The sequence below is a fragment of the Solanum lycopersicum genome, chromosome 6 (genome assembly GCF_036512215.1).
Source record: "Solanum lycopersicum chromosome 6, SLM_r2.1".
NCBI lineage: Eukaryota > Viridiplantae > Streptophyta > Magnoliopsida > Solanales > Solanaceae > Solanum > Solanum lycopersicum.
This window is the reverse complement of record NC_090805.1, coordinates 50,726,486-50,748,219: the sequence shown is the minus strand read 5'-3', so window position 1 is coordinate 50,748,219 and position 21,734 is coordinate 50,726,486. Positions and strand designations below refer to the sequence as shown.

General features: G+C 30.8%; 2 protein-coding genes, 1 non-coding gene and 1 pseudogene across 3 annotated transcripts; 2 read left to right on the top strand and 2 right to left on the bottom strand.

The window, feature by feature from the left end:
• The first annotated feature begins 1,162 nt into the window (after window positions 1-1,162).
• Window positions 1,163-6,939, top strand: LOC101244780 (protein NETWORKED 4B). Its single transcript, XM_004242431.5, has 2 exons — window positions 1,163-1,680; window positions 5,953-6,939. Exons 1-2 carry the CDS (start codon window positions 1,578-1,580, stop codon window positions 6,810-6,812), a joined length of 963 nt encoding a protein of 320 aa, XP_004242479.1. The 5' UTR covers window positions 1,163-1,577; the 3' UTR covers window positions 6,813-6,939.
• A 297-nt stretch (window positions 6,940-7,236) lies between these two features.
• Window positions 7,237-7,309, bottom strand: TRNAR-CCU (transfer RNA arginine (anticodon CCU)). The gene has a single exon. It is a non-coding gene; the product is annotated as a tRNA-Arg (tRNA).
• Window positions 7,310-7,454: 145 nt separating this feature from the next.
• LOC101267034 (chaperone protein ClpB1-like) lies at window positions 7,455-12,083 on the bottom strand (annotated as a pseudogene).
• Window positions 12,084-17,074: 4,991 nt separating this feature from the next.
• LOC101244496 (trans-cinnamate 4-monooxygenase C4H2) lies at window positions 17,075-20,251 on the top strand. Its single transcript, XM_069298854.1, has 3 exons — window positions 17,075-18,133; window positions 18,648-18,781; window positions 19,483-20,251. The coding sequence occupies exons 1-3, from the start codon at window positions 17,292-17,294 to the stop codon at window positions 20,079-20,081; spliced, it is 1,575 nt and encodes a 524-aa protein (XP_069154955.1). The 5' UTR covers window positions 17,075-17,291; the 3' UTR covers window positions 20,082-20,251.
• Window positions 20,252-21,734: the final 1,483 nt, after the last annotated feature.

The window sequence follows — 21,734 nt, the reverse complement described above, 5'->3', positions numbered from 1 at the left end:
AAAGTTGAGGTTGGTTGATAAAGCTTTTAGATTAAGAAAAAACATTTTAAAATAGAAATTGAAAATAAAAATTAACTTGATAATAGAGTTTGAGATTTATTGAAAATAATTTTTCTACTATGTCCATAGAATTGTGAAGATGAAAACCAGTGAAACGTACCAATTCAATCATAATTTTTCTACTATCTTCTTCAAATTGACTCGTGGGATCACACTAACCATGTTATAGCTGATGGCTTGATAATAGAGTTGTGAAGAATAGTCAGTCAGAAGATGAAACATCAATGAAACCTACCAATTCAACCACCGACGTCCGATAAACGTTTCACATTTACTGTCTAATTATTGCAAACGCATATACCCTTATCAATAAAAAATGACACATATATTCAAGTCCAAGAGAAAGTCTTAACACGTTGCTATTTCGACTAGTTGAAAGATATTTTTGACCCTTTCTTAATACTTAACGACAGACTGATTTAATCAAGTCCAATAGAGTTTTTATAAATCTGTTTGTGAGACTCAGAATTATCCAAACTATGATTCATACTTTAAAATGACTTTATAATAGTGTTTATTTGACGATTTGAGTTAAGAGTCAGCGGAAAATAACTTCTCTATCTTCATCACACACTTAATAATGGAGTTCTGAAGAAAAGTCATGTTGGAAAATCAATGATAATGTGCCAATTCAACAACCATCATATGCATGCATTCATATTTGTAAAAAGTAAAAATTTATGCCTCCCATCTGATTTCGTACGTCTAATTAATGCCATCGCATGTACCCTCCTCGTAAATAAATTTTACAAACCAAAAACAACCAAGTCCAATAGAAAAGTCTTTAACACGTTGTTGGAGAGAGCTATTTCGAATAGTTGACGAATAATTTTGATCTCAGTCACTGGTCAGTTTCCTAAGGTTCAAGACAAACTTAAAGGTAGCAGCATCTTTCAAAATTTTCAATAATGTTTCTTTAGAGTTGTGAAGTATAGTCATGTTGAAAAATCAACAAAAACGTACCAATTAAACAACCCACATGCATGCATTCATATTTTTGACATTTATTGCTCCCATATGTCGTCATCGTATGTGACATACGGTATGACTAATTAATGCAAATCTCATATGCATTAAATAATTTTTTTTTTAAAAAAGACATATATATTCAAGTCCAAGAGGAAGTCTAAAACACGTTGCTGGAGACTCAGAACTTAAGAGCTCCTTTTAATAGTTTAAGGCCAATTTTGATGCTTTTCCAAATATATATATATAGATATATGTAAATCGAATAGTTTTCAGTTAGTTTCCTTCAATATTAAAAGCTTCAAGACAAACTTGAAGGTAACATCTTTCAAAAGCTTCAATCTTTTCTCATTAAATTAGATAGTCGAAAATAAATTAATTTTATGTATTTACTTATGCATATATATATATATAACTTTGTAATGGATCGACTGTGACAATTATTATCATATATATCTAAACGCATAATTAATCGTATATATTCCGATAAGTGGATGAATGGAAGTGTAGTACTAAACAACATTACAGAGAGAGTTAAGTAGAAGTGCTTTATGATAAAGATGGAATCAAAGAAATCACAGCGTCTCAGTTGGTTGGATTGCTTCTTAGGACCCAAAAACAGCAACTCCAAGTGGCTTCAACAGAATCTTGATGGTAAGTTAAATTTTTATCGATTTTTTACTACTCCTTATTTATCTATTAATTGCCACTGCTAATATCTTCTGTTGTGATAGATCCATACATGAGTTAATATCTTTCGGATCACTCAACTAAGGAGTTTTATCATAAAAATTTACTCAACTATCATTTTTACTTTAAAAGTCATTTCACTATAAGAACTCGAGGCAGTATTAGATTAGAATTAGGGGTGTCAAAAATGAATTCAAACATACGTAATTCGCCCAATTCAATCTCCAATTTCAATTCGTTTTAAATTTTTTTATTAAGATATGTTCTTATATTGAAAGTATGAATTATTATCTATTTAATATCTTTTAGGACTTATCTATCAGTTTGTTTCTTTTTTTTTTTAACAAAAAATTCTTGAGCGAAAATTCAAATTGTGATTATAAAAGTTAAATATCAATATGTTAAATTACTGAAATTAATAACGCTGGGCGGGTCAAGACCCAACCCTTTTTTAGCCCATTTAAGCCCAAAGTTAACTTGGGCGGGTCAAGACCCAACCCCATTTCTATTCAACCATTGTAATATTTTCAAGAGAAAATTGTATATAATAGCAAAACTAATAACCTAAAATAAATGGAGTAGCTAGGGTTTGATTTAATTGTGCTCCATAGCAAACGTTTGCAAAAAATTGCCAGGCGTCTCTCTCCCAAATATCTCGCTCGCCACTCTCCTCTAGTCTCGCTCTCGCTTCCTCTCTTTTTATACAAACAGAAGTGTATAAAAATTGTTTCTAATTGTATAAAGCAGAGAAAATTGTATCAATACATATATTTTTGTTCCCCTCTGTCCCTTTTTCCAGATCTCGCTCGCCACCCTCGCCTTTCTCACTTATACAAACAGAAGCAAAATGTATAAATTGTGTTTCTGTTTGTATAAAGCGTGAGAAAATTGTATAAACACATGTAATTACATATATTTTCGTCCTATACACTTATAATTATACAATAAAAATACTACCCTGCCCACTTTCTTTTGTCTATCTCTCTTTCTCGTTTTATATAATTTTCAAATTGTATCTAATTTCTCTCTTTCTCGTTTTATACAATTCGATTCAATTGTATATTCCTTGTCAGGTCACTTTTGTCTTTCTCTCTTTCTCATTTTATACAAATTCAAATTGTATATAATTGTTCTATACACTTATAATAATACAATTCATTTTATACACTTCGTTTTCCAAGTTTCCTTCTCTTTCTTGTTTTATACACTTCGTTTTATACAATTTGCTTCAACTGTATATGTATAGCGAATTATATAGTTTCTATGTTTACTATGGAGCGCAATTATGCAAACTTTGTTATAGCATACAAATATGAATTTTTTATTTGCTATATGTAAAAATTGCTCTTTTTCGATTTCAATTCAACCCGCCCATTTGACACCCCTAATTAGAATAATCCCATGATTAAATTAAATCCATTCAGTGTAATTTCATGATTTCACAAACTAACATTTTTTTTCTCCATGTATGGTTTGCTATATTGAGTTGATTTTTGTCTTTTTGATTTCTTTTTCTTTTTAAATGCAGTTAGATGATTGATCACTTGAACTATTTATTTATTTATTTATTTAAAAATAAGCTTCAAGTATTTGAACAATTTAAGTAGGCTTAAATATATTTAAAGTTTAAGGTAATCTTTTGTCTAACAAAAAATTAGAAATACGCCGTGCTATCTAGAACCTTCGTAGTGGCACGACACCTCAAAATTAAGAACAATTCTTTTATATATATTTTAATATTTAACTTGACTTATCAAATAAAATAAAAAAATCCTACAAAAATTTAAAGTTTAATTGTAAAGAAGATTTTTGTAGAGTTTTATTCTCAAATAATTCAAGTGAGAAAATAGCAAAAATGATGACAAAATTATTCTTCTCCTAATTAGTTTGAAGGCCACAAAAATATAATATTGTCCCCATGTTATCATCAACCTTGACCCAATTACACGAAATAAAATATTCCATAAAAACTTAAGGGTATAATAGGAAAAAGAATTTTTTTATGTAGAGTTCTAAACCTAATACAAGATTAGATTGAAAACAATGAATCAAACACTTAATGAAATATGTACATTAGAAATGTCTGATTATTAGTCTTTATATCAAACAACCCTAAATGTTTTACTTAAAAGTGACTTAATTTTGATTTTACTTCAAAAGCCACTTAACTATAAATATTAGTGAAATTTCAAAATCATCATTTTTGAAGAATTTATTAAAATTTTGCCATGATTTTTTACCATATTTGAGTTATAACTTTTTATAAAAGAAAAATATAATTCTCTTCCAGTTTTATCTTCCATAGTATTAGTCATTTACAAGCAAAAAAGAACACACAGACATAATTTTTTCAAACTCTTCAATCCACTACTGTCTATTTTCACTGTTTGGGAGTTGTGGGAATACTTATTTACTTTCAGTGTATTTCCTTTGCTTCTATAAACATCTGACATTTAGAAAACTCTTCTGTTTTTATCATAAGAATTAATTTTATTTTTCTAAGTCTTTTAATGGAAGAAATATTAACATGACCTAATCTACCACCCTACAAATTTATAGACTCAAAAATATAAACATTATTTGAAATACTTTGACTATTGACAATCACTTAAACAATGTTTAATATAAAGGGAAAAGGGTCTGATATACTCCTCAACTTTGTCATTTGGAGCTGATATACCCCTCGTTATAAAAGTGGCTCATATATACCCTTACCGTTATACAAACGACTCACATATACCCCCGCCGTTACAAAATGACACACATATACCATTCATTTAACGGAATTTTAAATAATTAGTTTTAAATTTATATTTATTACTTATAATTTTTTTTAAAAAATTATTTAGTGGTATATATGATTCTTCTATAAAAGTTCAAGGTATATTTTAATTTTTTTCATACATAAATTATTTTTTGACTTCTTTTATTATTTGAGTTTCTTATTCTTATTTTATTTTTTTCTTTCATTCCTTAGTTTAAAAAAAATTAAACTATTTTTTGTGTGTATTGTAATTTAATTTCGTATTCGAAAAAAAATTTGGTCATCTACAATAAGTTTTACAAGAATATTAGTGAAACATAAATAAATTTGATTACCAAAATAATAATTATAAATTAGTCATTGAAACAAAAAAAAGTCAAAAAAAATATGTTTGACAAGGATTAAATTTACTAATATGGGATTATATTTTGTAGAAAAAAATAATAAAAATTTAGATTGAAAATTATTATTTTTTTATTTCCGTTAGAGGAAAAGGGTATATGTGAGCCATTTGTTTACAAGTAGGGGTATATATGAGCCACTTTCATAACAAGGGGTATATCAGCTCTAAATGACAAAGTTGAGGGGTATATCACACCTTTTTTCCTAACATAAATAATCCTCCACTAAGAAGATATTTCTTCCCAACAAAGTCTTCTCCACGAGAAATAATTATTTTATCAGTTTGAAAAACAAGTTTAAGGCCTACTTTGTTGAAAGGGCTCTGGAAATTAAGTATCTATGGAGGGAAGGAACATACAAAACATTGTTCAAGAATAGTGTCTAATTTAAGTAAAACATTTCCTCTATCCATAACTTCAATAATAGTGGAGTTATCCATGTAAACACAATCTTCATCAGTGGACTCCTCAAAGTCATGAAATAAATTTTTATTGGCACAGAAATGCCTTGAGGCGCCTGTGTCTAGTACCCAATAAGTTTTGTTAGTCACCAGATTTGCCTCAATGACTACAGCAACAATCACTTCATTACCATCAACAAGATTAGCTTGGACATCACTTTGTCCTTCCTGCTTTGAGTCCTGTCCTTTAACCTTTAAATTTTTGAATTTGACTCCACTACTTGTTGAATTTGATTTTTCTATTTCATAAGTTTCTTTTTCGTGACTTTCTTCTGTTTGCCTTTGAAGCTGTTTTCCATAACAGTACCAGAATATTCAACAAGATTAGTTTTAGAATAGTTAAAGAATCTTATCTTTGAAACAGTTCTCCTCTTCAGCCCTCATATAACAAATAAGAGCTAAAAAAAGTTGTTATATTTTAACTAATTTCTATAATCACTCCAAAAGATGGTGAATATTTTTGAAGCAGAAAGGGATTGTGAAGGTTAAAGTCATTAAAGGCCATTACATGAAACCCCTTGTTTGTCTTTTGAATGTTATATCTTTGCAATTTGCATTAGACTTAGTTAGAATTGTAGGGTGAATATAGAAAATGACTTTGATATTTCAGAGATGAACCGGAATGTTTCAAGGATGCTGAAAATGATTGAAGATTCAAATGCAGAGTCATTTGATATAAAGTATTCTGAGAGTAAAAAAGAATTAATGAACCTTGTTGTAAAATGCTACAAGATATACTGTTCATTGGCTGAGCGCCATAATGACGGGGCAACAGAGCTTCTGAACTACATTCCTAATTCAGATCTTATTCCATCACAATCCAATGTTACTTCATTCAAAACCTCTGCGCTTCCTTTATCTAAATTCCCTAGCTCTAAGCAGCCAAATCATCATGAGTACAAAGGCTCTAAGCAACTAAAACGAGGTGTTTCTGATAAAGGGATTAATCATCACATCAAAGGAAAAATTAGTAAAATTCCAACTGTCATGTATAAGTGTAAGTTGGCGGAGTTCGTACAAGACTCAGATACACAGAGTGACAATGATTATGAAGGGTCTGATGATGAGTTGGAGGCTGAACTGCGCGATATGATAGAGAAGCTTTACAAAGAGCTGGAAGGTGTTTCAAATCTGCAGGGTGAAACTTTGAGGCATGGGGAATTTAGTAATGTGAAAAAAGAATCGGTATCATCAAACTTGGAGATTCAGCCTGAAACTAGCAGAGGATTATATACAAATGAACCGTGCGAATCATTAGAGGAGGCTCTTATTCAAGCTAGAGCAGAGAAAATAGAAGCAGAGACTGAAGTTGAGCGACTAAAGGCAAGCATTGTCAAGAAGAACAATTATGTCCAAGAATTGAACAAAATCCTTGAAGCAGTAAAGGCAGAGAGAGATCAGTTGAAAGTCAGAGTTGCAATGCTTCATGATGACCCTGAGTCAGCAAAGCCTTTGCACCAAAATGATTAACCATGAGTAATGTGTTGATTTAATTTTGTTTTTCCACTTGTTTTTTCAAATGAATGTCGTGAAGGTAGAGAAATTGTATCCGATAAATGAACATTATGAATCATATAAAAGAGGCCGTTGTCTATTAGAACAGAGAGAATAGAAGTAGAGCCTTCATTTCCATTATTGGAGTAAAGATAGATATCGTAGTAGAGAGGTTGTTTTTAAATAAATAAACCTAAGAACCATTAGTTAAGCTAGAGCCAATATAATAAACGCGAAATTTTCTTGCATCGGAGAGCATAGAAGTTTGTTTCCATAAACACTCGTTCAAATATAGCATATATTCCAAAAATTCTAAAAAAATGCATCATAGAAATTATTTTTTAAGAAAGAACGCAGCACATATTCCATTTTATTTAATTATAAAATAAATAATCAACAACGCGCCAGGTAGGGGTCGAACCTACGACTTTCTGCTTAGGAAACAGACGCTCTATCCACTGAGCTACAGGCGCTTTGTTTTTACCCTCTGCATTAAACTTCAGTTCGTCAAGAGCGTTATGGTAAGATGCACGATCCTGTAAGATGCGCTTTACCGATATAGCAAGGAGAAATCAGAGTTTTTTTCGATCTCGTGAACCCATTATTGAAACGGTATAGTAAAAAATAAATAATACAGTTTTCTATTTAGACATTTTCAAGTTACATGAGCAAAATCAGCAGAATCTGTGAAGATACATTCACTTCTTAATTGGAGATTTTAAACAAAAGTAACAAAGTCATATATATTCAAGTTTCATGGTGTTATTCAACCTGTCCCTCTTTCATCATCTCTATTTGTTCAATCCTTCAGTGCTTGAGCAGCAGCATTCACAAGCCCTCCATTATTCTCCATGCACCCTATAAGTTAGATCTTTGTCGCCACGTCTGGCATCTATGTACACGGTGGAATTCTCATTAATTTCCTCCTTGACAAGCATCTTTGATAACTCCGTTACAACTTTCTTCTCCAACCACCTCCTAATAGGCCTTGCACCGTACACCGGATCATAGCTTTGTGCAAGTACGACATCTAATGCGGCCTCAGTAACGCCCAATGCAATACCCCTCTCAGCTAAACGGCCTGCCACATCTTTCAGTTGGTGACGGCAGACTTGCCTCAACTGATCGTGTGATAAAGGATCAAACACTAGAACCTCATCGAGCCTGTTCAGTAACTCAGGCTTAAATTGCTTCCTCACATCCTGCATGACCATTTCGCGGGTACCTGACAAGAGATACTCCGCTCCCAAATTTGAGGTCATAATGATCACAGTGTTGGTGAAATCAACAGTACGACCTTGACCATCAGTTAATCTACCATCATCCAACACTTGAAGCAAGGCGTTGAACACAGTTGGATGAGCTTTTTCAACTTCGTCGAAAAGCACAACACTGTAAGGTCGCCTCCTTACAGCTTTGGTAAGTTGTCCTCCTTCCTCATGTCCAACATAACCTGGTGGAGCACCAATCAACCTGGCAACAGAATGTTGCTCCATGTATTCGGACATGTCGATTCTGACCATCAATTTGTCATCATCAAAGAGCTGCTCAGCAAGAGCTTTAGCAAGTTCTGTCTTTCCAACACCAGTTGGCCCCAAGAAAAGGAATGAACCAGTTGGTTGTTGTGGCCTTCCTAATCCAGCTCTAGACCTCAACACAGCCTCAGTAACAGCTTTAACAGCTTCATCTTGACCCACAACTCTTTGGTGCAATCTATCAGCAAGACCAATCAATTTCTCCTTCTCATTCTGCCCAAGCCTAGAGACAGGAATTCCAGTCCAGCGACTAACTACTTCCGCAATCTGATCGGGTCCAACAGTCTCTGTTAACATTCTACTCTCATCTGTGCTACTCTCAAGATTTGCTATTGCAGCTTCCACATCTTGGATGGCACCATATCTAAGATCTGCTGCTCTGGCAAGATCATATCTCCTTTCAGCGTCTTGTAAAGCATAGGTCAGTGCATCGCGCTTTTGCTTAAGCCTTCGTAGCTCATCAATCCGTTCCTTCTCCTTGTTATACCTCATCATCAAAGGCTGGAGTTTGTCCCTCGAATCATCAAGCTCTTTCCTCACTTCAACAAGTCGAGCTTTGCTAGCCTTATCTTTTTCCTTTTCAAGAGCATGGTGTTCAACTTGTAGCTGAATCCTCTTCCTTTCAAGATTATCTATTTCTTCTGGCTGACTATCAAGCTGAACCCTCACATTTGCACTAGCCTCATCAACTAAGTCAATAGCCTTATCAGGCAAATGTCGACCAGTAATGTATCGAGATGAAAGCTGAGCTGCAATAACAAGAGCCCTATCCTGAATTTTGACACCATGATGGCCTTCATACTTCTCCTTCAACCCTCTAAGGATACTTATAGTATCGGGAATGCTAGGCTCAGCGACATATACCTGCTGGAAACGCCTTTCAAATGCAGCATCCTTCTCCACATACTTGCTATACTCTTCCAGAGTTGTTGCACCAATGCACCTTAATTGGCCCCTAGCAAGCATTGGCTTGAACAAATTAGCAGCATCCATTGACCCTTCAATCCTACCAGCACCTAAAACCAAGTGTATCTCATCAATGAAGAGAGTTACTTTCCCTTGTGCATCTTCCACTTCCTTGAGAACATCCTTCAACCTCTCTTCAAATTCACCTCTGTACTTTGTTCCAGCAATGAGTGCTCCCATATCCAATGCGATCACCCTGACATCAGCCAAATTACTTGGAACATCGCCTCGAACAATCCTTTGTGCTAGCCCTTCAACTACAGCTGTTTTACCAACACCAGGCTCACCAATAAGCACCGGATTGTTCTTTGTCCTCCTCGATAGAATCCGAATCACTCTTCGAATTTCTTCATCCCTACCAATCACAGGATCAAGTTTTCCTGCTTGTTCCACGAGATCACGACCATAGGTGTTAAGAGCTTGGAATGTGGTCGCACTTTCCACATCCTTTCCATCTTTTCCTCTAAGTTTCTCAACTTCTGATTTCACTCCTGCTGCACTAAGACCAGAGTCGTTCAAAAGATGAACAATTTGTGAATCTTCCAGAAGGCCTAAAATCAACAGATCAACTGCCAAATGGCTATCACCACGAGACTTCTGCAACGATTGTGCTCGTAGCAGCACCTTATTAAGTGAAGTACTTGGTGGAACTTGATCAGGTGGTGGTAACTGAGAAGGGATTTTCTTCTTAGCTTGATTAAACACCCTTTGAACACCATTAGCTGTATCTTCTATGCCAGCAGCATTTACGATTGCTTGCCAGAAAATACCACTGTGATCAGATAATAAAACCAAAGCAATATGCAGAGGTGTCAACTGAGCATTCCCTGCTGATACAGCCAGTTCATGTGCCTCACCAACAGCCTCATTTGTCTTGTCAGTAAAATTTTCAGGATTATTCATCATCAATTACTCTGTCTTTCAATACAAGAGACTTCCTATTGATTTGTTCTTCTAAGAGAAAGAATCAAATGTGTGTAAATAGTGTTACACCACCAATTCACACTTTTTAAATGTAACATTTTTACAATATTATTTTTAGATATGAAGTTTAGTGTTATAAACGTATTTGTATTATAGTAAATGTTGGAGTCCTTTTATCAAAGCGGCTCTGTGATAACTTTTTCTTCTCCCTCATTCAAGATATTATGTAAGTAATATATTACTGAATCTAATGAGTTAAACTTAAATTAAAGTCAAAAGAAAAAGTTTTATAAGGTAACTATTCGCTTTAAAATCGAAAAATGAATTCGATACAATTCACCAGAATCTAAGAAATGATCAAATTAGAAAATTATTGTAAATAAGATCCATGAAACATTGAATATACTTCAAGATGAATAAAAAGTCTTTTTTGTTCTCCCTACTTTATTCTTCTACTAAATTTATTTAGTTTCATAACTTTTAGCTTTTTATAAATTAATTTTTCTATATATGACCTTTTTAAATAAATGAATATATGTTAATGTTGCTATAAATTATAATTGGATATAAACTAAAAGTAATCTTCACGAAAATTAAAAATACAAACATATACAATGTACTTAGAAATAATCGAAAATAATAAACATTCAATAAAGTAGTAATTGACATACATTAAAAATGAAAATATAAAATACATAACAATTTTAAAAAGTACAACAAAACATAATAATTTTATGTTAAATGATTATGAAAGGAAATAATATGAATTATATATGGTGAATGTTTTAGAAATAATTTTATAAAATAAGAAAATATAAATGAAATAAGAAATAATAATATATTAATAAAGAGAAAGAAAAAGATTTTTTGTGCATATAGTTTGATAGTTAGAATTGATTATAATAAAATTAGTGCTGACATCAAATTTAACGTAAAATTCGATGTTTGGATTGAAGATGGCATAGTCACACTGGGCCTTTTGTGCTTTCTAGTGTGCACAACAGGATGGTAGGTTCTTAATTAATTTCCTTACCACATATAACCTTACATTCGTGTCCTCTTTAGTAACTTTTCTTAATTTTATAATATAGAAATATGGTTTGAAAAATTATAGCCATTCAACGAGGGAAGTTGATAAACATATACTCTTTTTTGGGTCTTAATTTTAAAATTTGTAATTTAAAATAAATTTCAGGTATTTATATTGCTATATATAATTTCATTAAAGATAATATTGACATTTTAAAATTAAATTATTATTAAATAAAAAATAACTTTTTTATTTAACTGATACAAAAAAATATGTATCATATAAATCGAAACAGAAAAAAAGTTAATAATATAATTGGTGATATGGTTTAATAATTCCTTTCCCATATTTAATTAGTTGGTGGATGGTTTTCAAATGGGGACACATTTACAGCAGAAAATAATTTATTTTTATATGGTTATTATTTTCTTTGTTTTCAAAAAAATAGAGAGAAGAAGATAACATTTAAAACACTATAATTGCGAAAAGTAACCAAATAGAAAAGTGGAGTCCATTAATCCTACCATCAACTAGTAAAATTTTCACCTAATAACAAAAGCAAGACCATTAACCCTTAAATCAATATAATAATAGAGTCTATGAAATGATGCTAACGTATTAATTATTTTTAGGATAGATAATCGGTATAAATAAGCATATTAATATCGATAAAACACTTATAATAATAAAAAAATTATATAAAAATAACCAAGAAAAATAGTAACAACGACACAAAAAAATAATGTACATAGTAATAAATTGAAAATAATAAAGTACTCTTTTTGTTTAAATTTACGTGATATATTTTTTATAATTATTTTAATAAAGAGTAATATATTTTTATATTTAATGATGATTAAATTTAAAAATATTTATTTTATTTTTAATAAAATAATTTACACTTATATAAATATACTTAACTTTTTAATTGTGACAAATTAAATAACATCGTATAAATTAAAAGAGAAGTGGCAAATAAGTTAAAGAAGAAGTCCTTTGACCCCTAAATCAATAGTAGTTCATAAAGATAAACTTTTTGTTTGCTGGTTTATTTATGATATATAATATAACATGTGACAGATCTCTAAAAAGGTGGCAGCCACATAATAACTTTGACATCGATGCCCAATTGCAGTAATATAATATAATATAATATAAAATGATATAATATTAGTAACATTAATAAAATCCACCAACTCTCCATAATGAGAAAATTCATCCGTCAAACTTAACGGCCGTTATCAATATGTTCAAGTTGACCTTTCAAGTTGTGCTAAAAAAATTTGTTTCCTTTTGTTTATTAATTTTAAGACATTTTTTATTTGAAAGTGATGAAGCACCAAACTTTGACTTCAAAAAGAAAAAAGAAAAACTAAATAAGAAAAATTAAAATTTTAATTACACTTGAGAAATTGAAGAAATAGAAAAGTACAATCACACATGCATGGAGAAATTAAAATATTAGTTTGTTCATAGTTTTATCAAACACCACCAACCACGACTTACATAACATGCATAAAAATTTGTTTACCATTATTAAAGTTTTCAAGTCTCGAATACAAATTCAAAATCATACGTAATATAATATTGAATTTGAATAATATTCCAAACATAACTTAGAAATATTTCAAACACGAAAATAATAGTACGCTTTGTCCACAAAGTTATTTCTCTAGACAATAATATTCTCTATCATCTTATTATATATTTGACCAATTCTATAGATCTAATGAAGTTAAATGTAGAAGCATATATATAGTCTTCTATGACTAAAAATCAACATCATACATTTTTGTGTTTGAACACTTTGAATTTAAATTTATTTTTGCAAGAAAAATATACATAAATGACTATTAAAGATGGCAAAAACCTCTACAAGTCAAATTCTGAAATTGATAAAGAGTATATATATATATATATATATATATATAATAAGTAGAATATTACAAATGTAAGTTAATGATGGAATGTTCAAACTTTAAAACTCAAATTATATAACCTCCAATAAATTTTAAAATAGATTTAAAGCATACGTTACCTCATGTGGTCATTTTATTATAAATTCTTTTGTCACATATACAGCAACTTCTTCCGTCTAAAAAAGAGCAACTTACTTTTATTTTTAATTTATTTTAAAAAAATCTTTTTTTTCAACACTTAATTTCAGTTTTCTAAAAATCAAAATTACAGGATATTTTGATATATATAACATGATTTTAGTCTAAAATTATATAATTGAATTTTTATTTTATTTGTTAAATTTCATATTAAATTGAGCGTTGTCTTTTGAACAGTGTACATATATAATATATTGAACTCATATATGAGATCATTAATGATAGCTAGTGTGACGAATAGGAGAAAATCTGTGGTTGATAAACGAAGACGATACATTAAAATAAAGGGACGGAGATGAACCCAAATATATTGTTAGTTGTACTTTGTGTATTTGGAAATTTCCACGTCACTATAATATATAATACGAGTAACAAAATGCATGAATTTAATGAGTGTACCCAAAGTTATGTGGACAAACAGAAGCAGTGTTGTTCTCGAACATCTAAGCAATTTAATGACACTATTTTATAGGTATAAGGTATTTTTTTTTAAAATCGAAAAAATTATCTTATTAAACATACATTCATGAAGGAGAGAGGTGAGCGAGATCATATATTGAGAAAGATATACTTACATATATATATTTTTACTATTAGATATATTAAAAGAAGGAGAGATGTGAGCGAGATCATAAAAAAATTATTTATTTATCCCAAATTCATACGATCACACTAGATTAATGTATATGTATATATGTATGTTGTGTGATTTATATTTATCTGGTATTACTAGACTCATAGGAGAGTGTCAAACGAGACGAGTGAGAAACAAGAAAGGCGAGAGATATTTGTCTATGTATTTCAAATAAATGCGACTCCAATTAGATGCAATGTATCTTGAACAATTACACCTAATTTTGGCATCATGCATCTGAGACACATGTATCCGAATTCTGGATGTATCTTACTGCACCATAATCCTGTAACATTCATAATAAATTAAAGTGTCTCTAATTATTTAACACCTAAACTAACGAGATTTCAAGGTTGCAGACCGAATTTGTTTATATATCCTTGATACATGCATATCTACTTGAATGTTATGTATCTATAACAAATTACACCTAATTTAACTCTTATATTTTAAGATATATTATCTAATGCCACAAAATTAGATAAAATTCATGATATTAAAAATTAACAATTTAATATATATTTAAATAATTAGCGTCTAAACTAGCAAAATTTCTTGTTAAGTTAAAAATTTAATAAGTACATATAATTTTGAACCTAGAATTAGGAGTTTGCCAATAGGTTAAGAAGGTTCAAAATTCAAGAGATTTTGAATTCAAATGGTTAATTATCACTATGATTATTGATGGTATATTTTACATGATTTTTATATACTAATATATGTTATTTCTATATGACACTGACAATTAGAATTTGAGATTTAAATAACTTTAAATGTTTTTAAATATATATATTAAGTTATTATTTATTGTAACTTATGACACTGACAATTAGAATTTGAGATTTAAATAATTTTATATGTTTTTGAATATATATATTAAGTTATTTTTTATTCTAACTTATAATGCATTTTAACTATATTCACATAATATATATTATTTTTTAATCCTAATTTATGTGAATCAAAAGTCAACTATTTTTTATAAAAATTTTAAATATTTAAATTGTTAATTATTGTGATTTACAGTAATATATTTTATGTAATTTTACATAATATATATTACTCCCTTCATTCCACTTTATATTGTATAGATAAAATTTCAAAAGTTAAATAATTTATTTTTATATTTCAAATTATAAATTATTATGATATCTATTGCGCTTTTATATCATTTTTTACCTATATAAAGCAGTCAAATACAAAAATCTCTAAAGGATAAAACATAAAAATATATACCAAAACTATATTTGGCATAGAAATATGCTGACGAAGAATACTCCTAATCCTTAATTCATTAATTAAAAATAATAAATAAGTAAATAACCTTTTTCAAGCATTATTTTTCTAATGTTTTTTCGAGCAAAAAAAAAATTAGCCAAATATATGGGCAGATTTTTTGGAGTATGAGAATCTGAAATAATTTAATGGATTTGTTCTAAACATGTTTAGAACCAAGTATATGATTAAATTTGTTATTTTAGATAAATAATACTTACGTGCTTGGCATAGACTTCTAAAAATAAGTTATTTGTTGATTACAATTACTTGTTTGAATTGTTCAAGTCATAATCACTTGAAAAAAAATAAATGAAAACTTCAACCTAATCATGATTAATTATTTTACTAATCAATTATTGGAGTTACAGACCTCACCAACTAAGTTACAGATAGCAACTTTATTAGTATTTTAAGTAACTAATTAGTTGGTAAATTATAATATCAGATCACTAAAATTTTAAATCTACTGTGACTGATTAAAATACAGTACTTAGACTACTTCAAAAGAATAAATAAATTGCAAATTGTAGACATGATTAAATTATTTGTTTCATGTATTCATTTATCGTATTATTATTCTTATTCAATATTTTATAGTGATCGTTTAAATATTTTCAGAGAAAATAGAAAGATTATTATACGATAATCACTACGTGCATTTCAATTATTTTGTCAATAATGAGGTGGCTTCCATTTGCTGATTTGATACTGGATGATTTAAAATTCAATTAATCTAATATTATCGAACGACTTAGAGGGATCATGAATGATTTGTTATCACATGACCTGGTACCATACTACCATTATCTCTCTTTTATACTACTCTAAAATAAAAAATAAAAAGAGTTAATTTTGAAATATTATAAGATATTACTATTAATTAAAAATACAAAAATCAACATTTGCAAATTATGTTACGAAATCAAATTTAAAAAAAACAAACTATTTAATTCTCACAATAATATTTTGTTAGTATAGAATTATTTGAAAATTTCATAATCATTAGTTTTTTTTAAATATAGCGCGTAAATTCATTTATATATACAGTAACTTGTAAATCAACTATTGTGGTTGAAGTTTAACGAAGTACATGACGTAATGCATCTCAAAAGAGTCGATGGGAACCCGCACAAGCGATTGGAGCATGTGAATGGGTTCAATGAAAAGTAAAAAATCTTATCAAAGCTTGACATGTTGCAATCCTCTCGAAAGAGAGGGGTGTCATTCGGAGTGCGGGTATAGGTGGTGCATGAGTATTGTTAACTCGTGCCGTAAGGTGTTGGGTTAAGTCCAGTAACGAGAGCACCAAACAACTCTTCGATAACCTAAGGTGATTTGACCCCTTCGACATTTTTTTTCCGTTTTATATATCTCCTTTATCATTTGAGTGGTAAATTTTTTTTCGCCCTAAATCAAATGTCTTGAATTTGAATATCCTTAGAGTCATCTTAATTCAATGTTTTACCTCCTAATAATGTGAAGTTGTTCGACATGTATTCAAATTTAATCGTGCTCTAAAATAAATATAATATCGAGTTGCAAAAAAGACTAGCAAATCAAATAAGATGTTAAGTGAATTAGATAAATCATATGTGGTTAGCTCTACTAAAAGATCATAAAAGGAGAATCTAATCCCGATCACTCTCATGAAATATCACCTATTACATTAATTCAATTATTTTTTGAGTTATATATTATTTTAATAACATAAAAATGACTATATTATATGATAAGAAACCGCCATAATTCAATCTCACCCAAAAAAAAAAAAAAAGTTTAACCAATATTAATGTTATATGGATCTAGTGAATTCTTCTTCTTCACCAAACACACGCCCTCATTCATCTCTCTTTCCTCTACCTACCTAACCCCATCCACCATCCATTTTCTCACGCCGTTAAACTTAACGCCGTTAACTCTCTTCACCTAACTCCTCTGTTTCCCTCCTATAAATCCTCACATTTAACATTCATGAAGCTTCAGCAGTACAAAAATACCCATTTTTCATCAAAAGAACTCAAAAAAAAAATGGATCTTCTCTTGCTGGAGAAGACCTTAATAGGTCTTTTCTTTGCCATTTTAATCGCTATTATCATCTCTAAACTTCGTTCCAAGCGATTCAAACTACCCCCAGGTCCAATTCCAGTTCCAATTTTTGGGAATTGGCTTCAAGTTGGTGATGATTTGAACCATAGAAACCTTACTGAGTATGCTAAAAAATTTGGTGATGTGTTCTTGCTAAGAATGGGGCAAAGGAACTTAGCTGTTGTGTCATCCCCTGAATTAGCTAAAGAAGTTTTACACACACAAGGGGTTGAATTTGGTTCAAGAACAAGAAATGTTGTTTTTGATATTTTTACAGGGAAGGGTCAAGATATGGTTTTTACAGTGTATGGTGAGCACTGGAGGAAAATGAGGAGGATTATGACTGTACCCTTTTTCACTAACAAAGTTGTGCAGCAGTATAGAGGGGGGTGGGAGTCTGAGGCTGCCAGTGTAGTTGAGGATGTGAAGAAAAACCCTGAATCTGCTACAAATGGGATTGTTTTGAGGAAAAGATTGCAGCTTATGATGTATAATAACATGTTTAGGATTATGTTTGATAGGAGATTTGAGAGTGAAGATGATCCCCTTTTTGTTAAGCTTAGGGCTTTGAATGGTGAGAGGAGTAGATTGGCACAGAGCTTTGAGTACAACTATGGTGATTTTATCCCAATTTTGAGGCCTTTCTTGAGGGGTTACTTGAAGATTTGTAAGGAGGTTAAGGAGAAGAGGTTGAAGCTATTCAAAGACTACTTTGTTGATGAAAGAAAGTAAGTTCACTTTTTTTTCTCTTGTTAATCCATTTATGCTCAATTTGATCATATCAGTTTTATTTATTAGTTTAGTTTAGTTGTAAGGGGTGTTTGACTAAATCTTGGAACAGTATGGATCAAATCGGAAAAGAAAAGGAAGTACTAGTTGGCATTACATTTCAGAATAGTAGGTCCATTTGACCCGATGGTTAAATTTTAAAAGTTTTCTGTTTTCAAAGTGATAATTGATATTTCAAAAATTGGCTGTTTGCAATTCTCCTGTGGCAATTAGAGGTTTGTCGTAACGGTGGCCTACAGTGCCCTAGCTTGCAGTGGCAAGAATAGTGAGTGATTTGGAGTAAAAAAGTTGATAACTTTTTGATGTTTATCAAATTTTTAGTTGAATTCCAGAATTGGCCACTAAGAATCATGTATGATTGAGTGATAGTTAAAGTGCTTTGAGGTACTATTAGGTAGCTTTTGATGGTGGACCTTGTGTTTTAGTTTGTAACATTTTTATTGCTTTACACAGGAAGCTTGCAAATACCAAGAGTATGGACAGCAATGCTCTAAAATGTGCAATTGATCACATTCTTGAAGCTCAACAGAAGGGAGAGATCAACGAGGATAACGTTCTTTACATCGTTGAGAACATTAATGTTGCTGGTATGTTTAGAAATAACATATATTTGATTCTCTAGAGTATAATTTGTTCTAGTTTGGTTTAAGTGATTGCATCCTGGTTAGTATAAGGTAATTTATAAGTGAATGAAAATCCAATTCCAAATTTATATATTTTTTCTCAAAAGTAGTAGTTGAGAGTTACCAAATAAGGGCCCCAAGATTTAACTGCTTTAATGATGACAAGGACTGGTTGGTGCCTGGGCCCTGGGGGCTACCACATACCAATTTCTTGTGGTGAATAAGATGTTATGTTTACATACAAGTAGAACATGTAGTTTCCAAGATTGAAGGGGAAATAAGTACCACAAATCTTATACTACTATAAGAGTTAAAGTTCCAAACAAAGTTGGATACAATCGGGTTATTTGGGTTTTACTGAATTCATTACTTTTGGTTCAAAGTGTGCATACATATGAAAAATGAGTTCATTATATATACATTTGTAATGAGATCACACACATTCTGAACTCACTAGTGGTAGATCTTGGAAATGCCTCTTCCTAAAGTTGTTTTATTGATTGTATCGCCTTGTAGTAAGTAATACGTGAGCTTTGATGAGGTCTTAAACTTGAGAAGTCACATGTCCTACCATCGAGAACCATTGAAACATGTCTTGTTTGTTCATATAAACTTCTTGGTTAGTTGATTATTCAGCTGATATGCTTAATTCTTGTCATGAACAGCAATCGAAACAACATTGTGGTCAATTGAGTGGGGTATCGCGGAACTAGTCAACCACCCTCACATCCAAAAGAAACTCCGAGACGAGATTGATACAGTTCTTGGACCAGGAGTGCAAGTGAGTGAGCCAGACATGCCCAAGCTTCCATACCTTCAGGCTGTGATCAAGGAGACTCTTAGACTCCGGATGGCAATTCCTCTTTTAGTCCCACACATGAACCTTCATGATGCAAAGCTTGCTGGATACGATATTCCAGCTGAGAGCAAAATCTTAGTTAACGCTTGGTGGCTAGCTAACAACCCCGCCCACTGGAAGAAACCTGAAGAGTTCAGACCTGAGAGGTTCTTGGAAGAGGAGAAACACGTTGAAGCCAATGGCAACGACTTCAGATTTCTTCCTTTCGGTGTTGGCAGGAGGAGTTGCCCCGGAATTATCCTTGCATTGCCAATTCTTGGCATCACCATTGGACGTTTGGTGCAGAACTTTGAGATGTTGCCTCCTCCAGGGCAGTCGAAGCTCGACACCTCGGAGAAAGGTGGACAGTTCAGTCTCCACATTTTGAAGCATTCCACCATTGTGATGAAACCAAGATCTTTCTAAACTTTGTAATACTATCAGTTAATTATGACTGTTGTTTGTTTGTTCAGAAAATTTTCTTCTCTTTTATGTTTTTCATAAAAGTCTTATTAGACTAGATTCATTATAAGTTTTACCTATATGATGTACAATGGTAATTTGGCTTTCTGACAATTGCATTATTTTGACGAAAATTACTTACGAGTTGATTTCTTATATTATCACGACACTTTTCGATCACCTACTAATTTCTTTGCTTACATTGAGGAAGGGGTAGGGAGGCTGAAGTTACTGTATTTACACCAAATTATAGTTATTTATTATTCATCAAATAATCGATTTAGTATGTAAATACATGCTACTTAATCGTATAATTAAATGTGTTATAATATGAGTTCACTTAACTTAAATATAATGCAACATTGAATATGTTAAAGTAGTTGGTGTCTCTTGGTCCACAGTCGATTTGATCAGGTCTATGAAATTAAATGTGTGCATTTAAATCTTATTTATTCTTTACCTAATTTTTAATTGAACATTATTAAAATAAACTAATCTTGTTAGGTATTACATTGTTGTGGTACTTTATAAAAGAACGATATTGATGTCTCAACGTCTCCTATTACCATTGGTTAAATTACATAATTATTCATCTAACCATGGCTCTCTAGTGAAGACTAATCACCATCAATGTATCGATAACTTTCTAAATTTGGAAGTAAAAATTTATTTAAATACTCAAACTATAATTTGTTTCAAATTTTTAATCAAGCATTTAAACACATGATAATATATTTTTATGAAACATTTTCGACGATTCAAATTTTGAAAGGGAGAAGGCAAAATAGACGCTAATATTTCTGGTTCCTAAGCGCAGGACCAAGTCTTCACCCCTAGTACTAAAATTATTATTATTTAATTAATAAAATAATTTATCTTTTCTGACCAAAAAATATTTTAAAAAAATTCAAAGATTGCTTTCAATTGAGATTGCAATGTAGAATTAAAAATGACATGTGATTAATTCAAGTATTCAATAGACGTTTGTGAATACGGATAAATATTTTTCAATCGAAAGTAACTAATACAAACATTTTATCGTGTGTTTAATAATAGAAAATAAGTCATAATTAAGCATCTAAATAGAGAAAATATACAAATATTCTTTAAAAAATTTCGTTAAATTTACTTTATACTTTAATTTTATAATAATTACTTACTTCCTAATCTCATTTCAAGTGAATTAACATTCACCCAAATAACTAATGTGGTAAATAAAAAATTTAAAAGTGAGTGAAAATTAAAAATAAAAAATAAATAGGCATTTTTTTTTCTTTCCAACCAATAAGGTTTCATCTTCCATCTCACACCCCATCACCTTTATCCACCAACAATCCTACCCTTTTCGTTCTTCGAACCCCCCACCCGCACCCCTCTTTCTCGTATTTCAAATCTCACTGCCACCCATCTTTCTTCTTCTTCAAGCTTCCCTCTCCGCCATCGTCTTTCTTCTTCTTCGAAACACCGTACCTGTTACTTCATTTCAAATTAGTCTAGCTTATTCTTAGAAGTGATGAATAAGAAAAAATGAAAAAATCTAACTAATTGTTGCTTCAAGATCTTACTTATGGAAGGGTTTATTGATTACGATGAACTTGAAACTTTTTTTAATTAAAA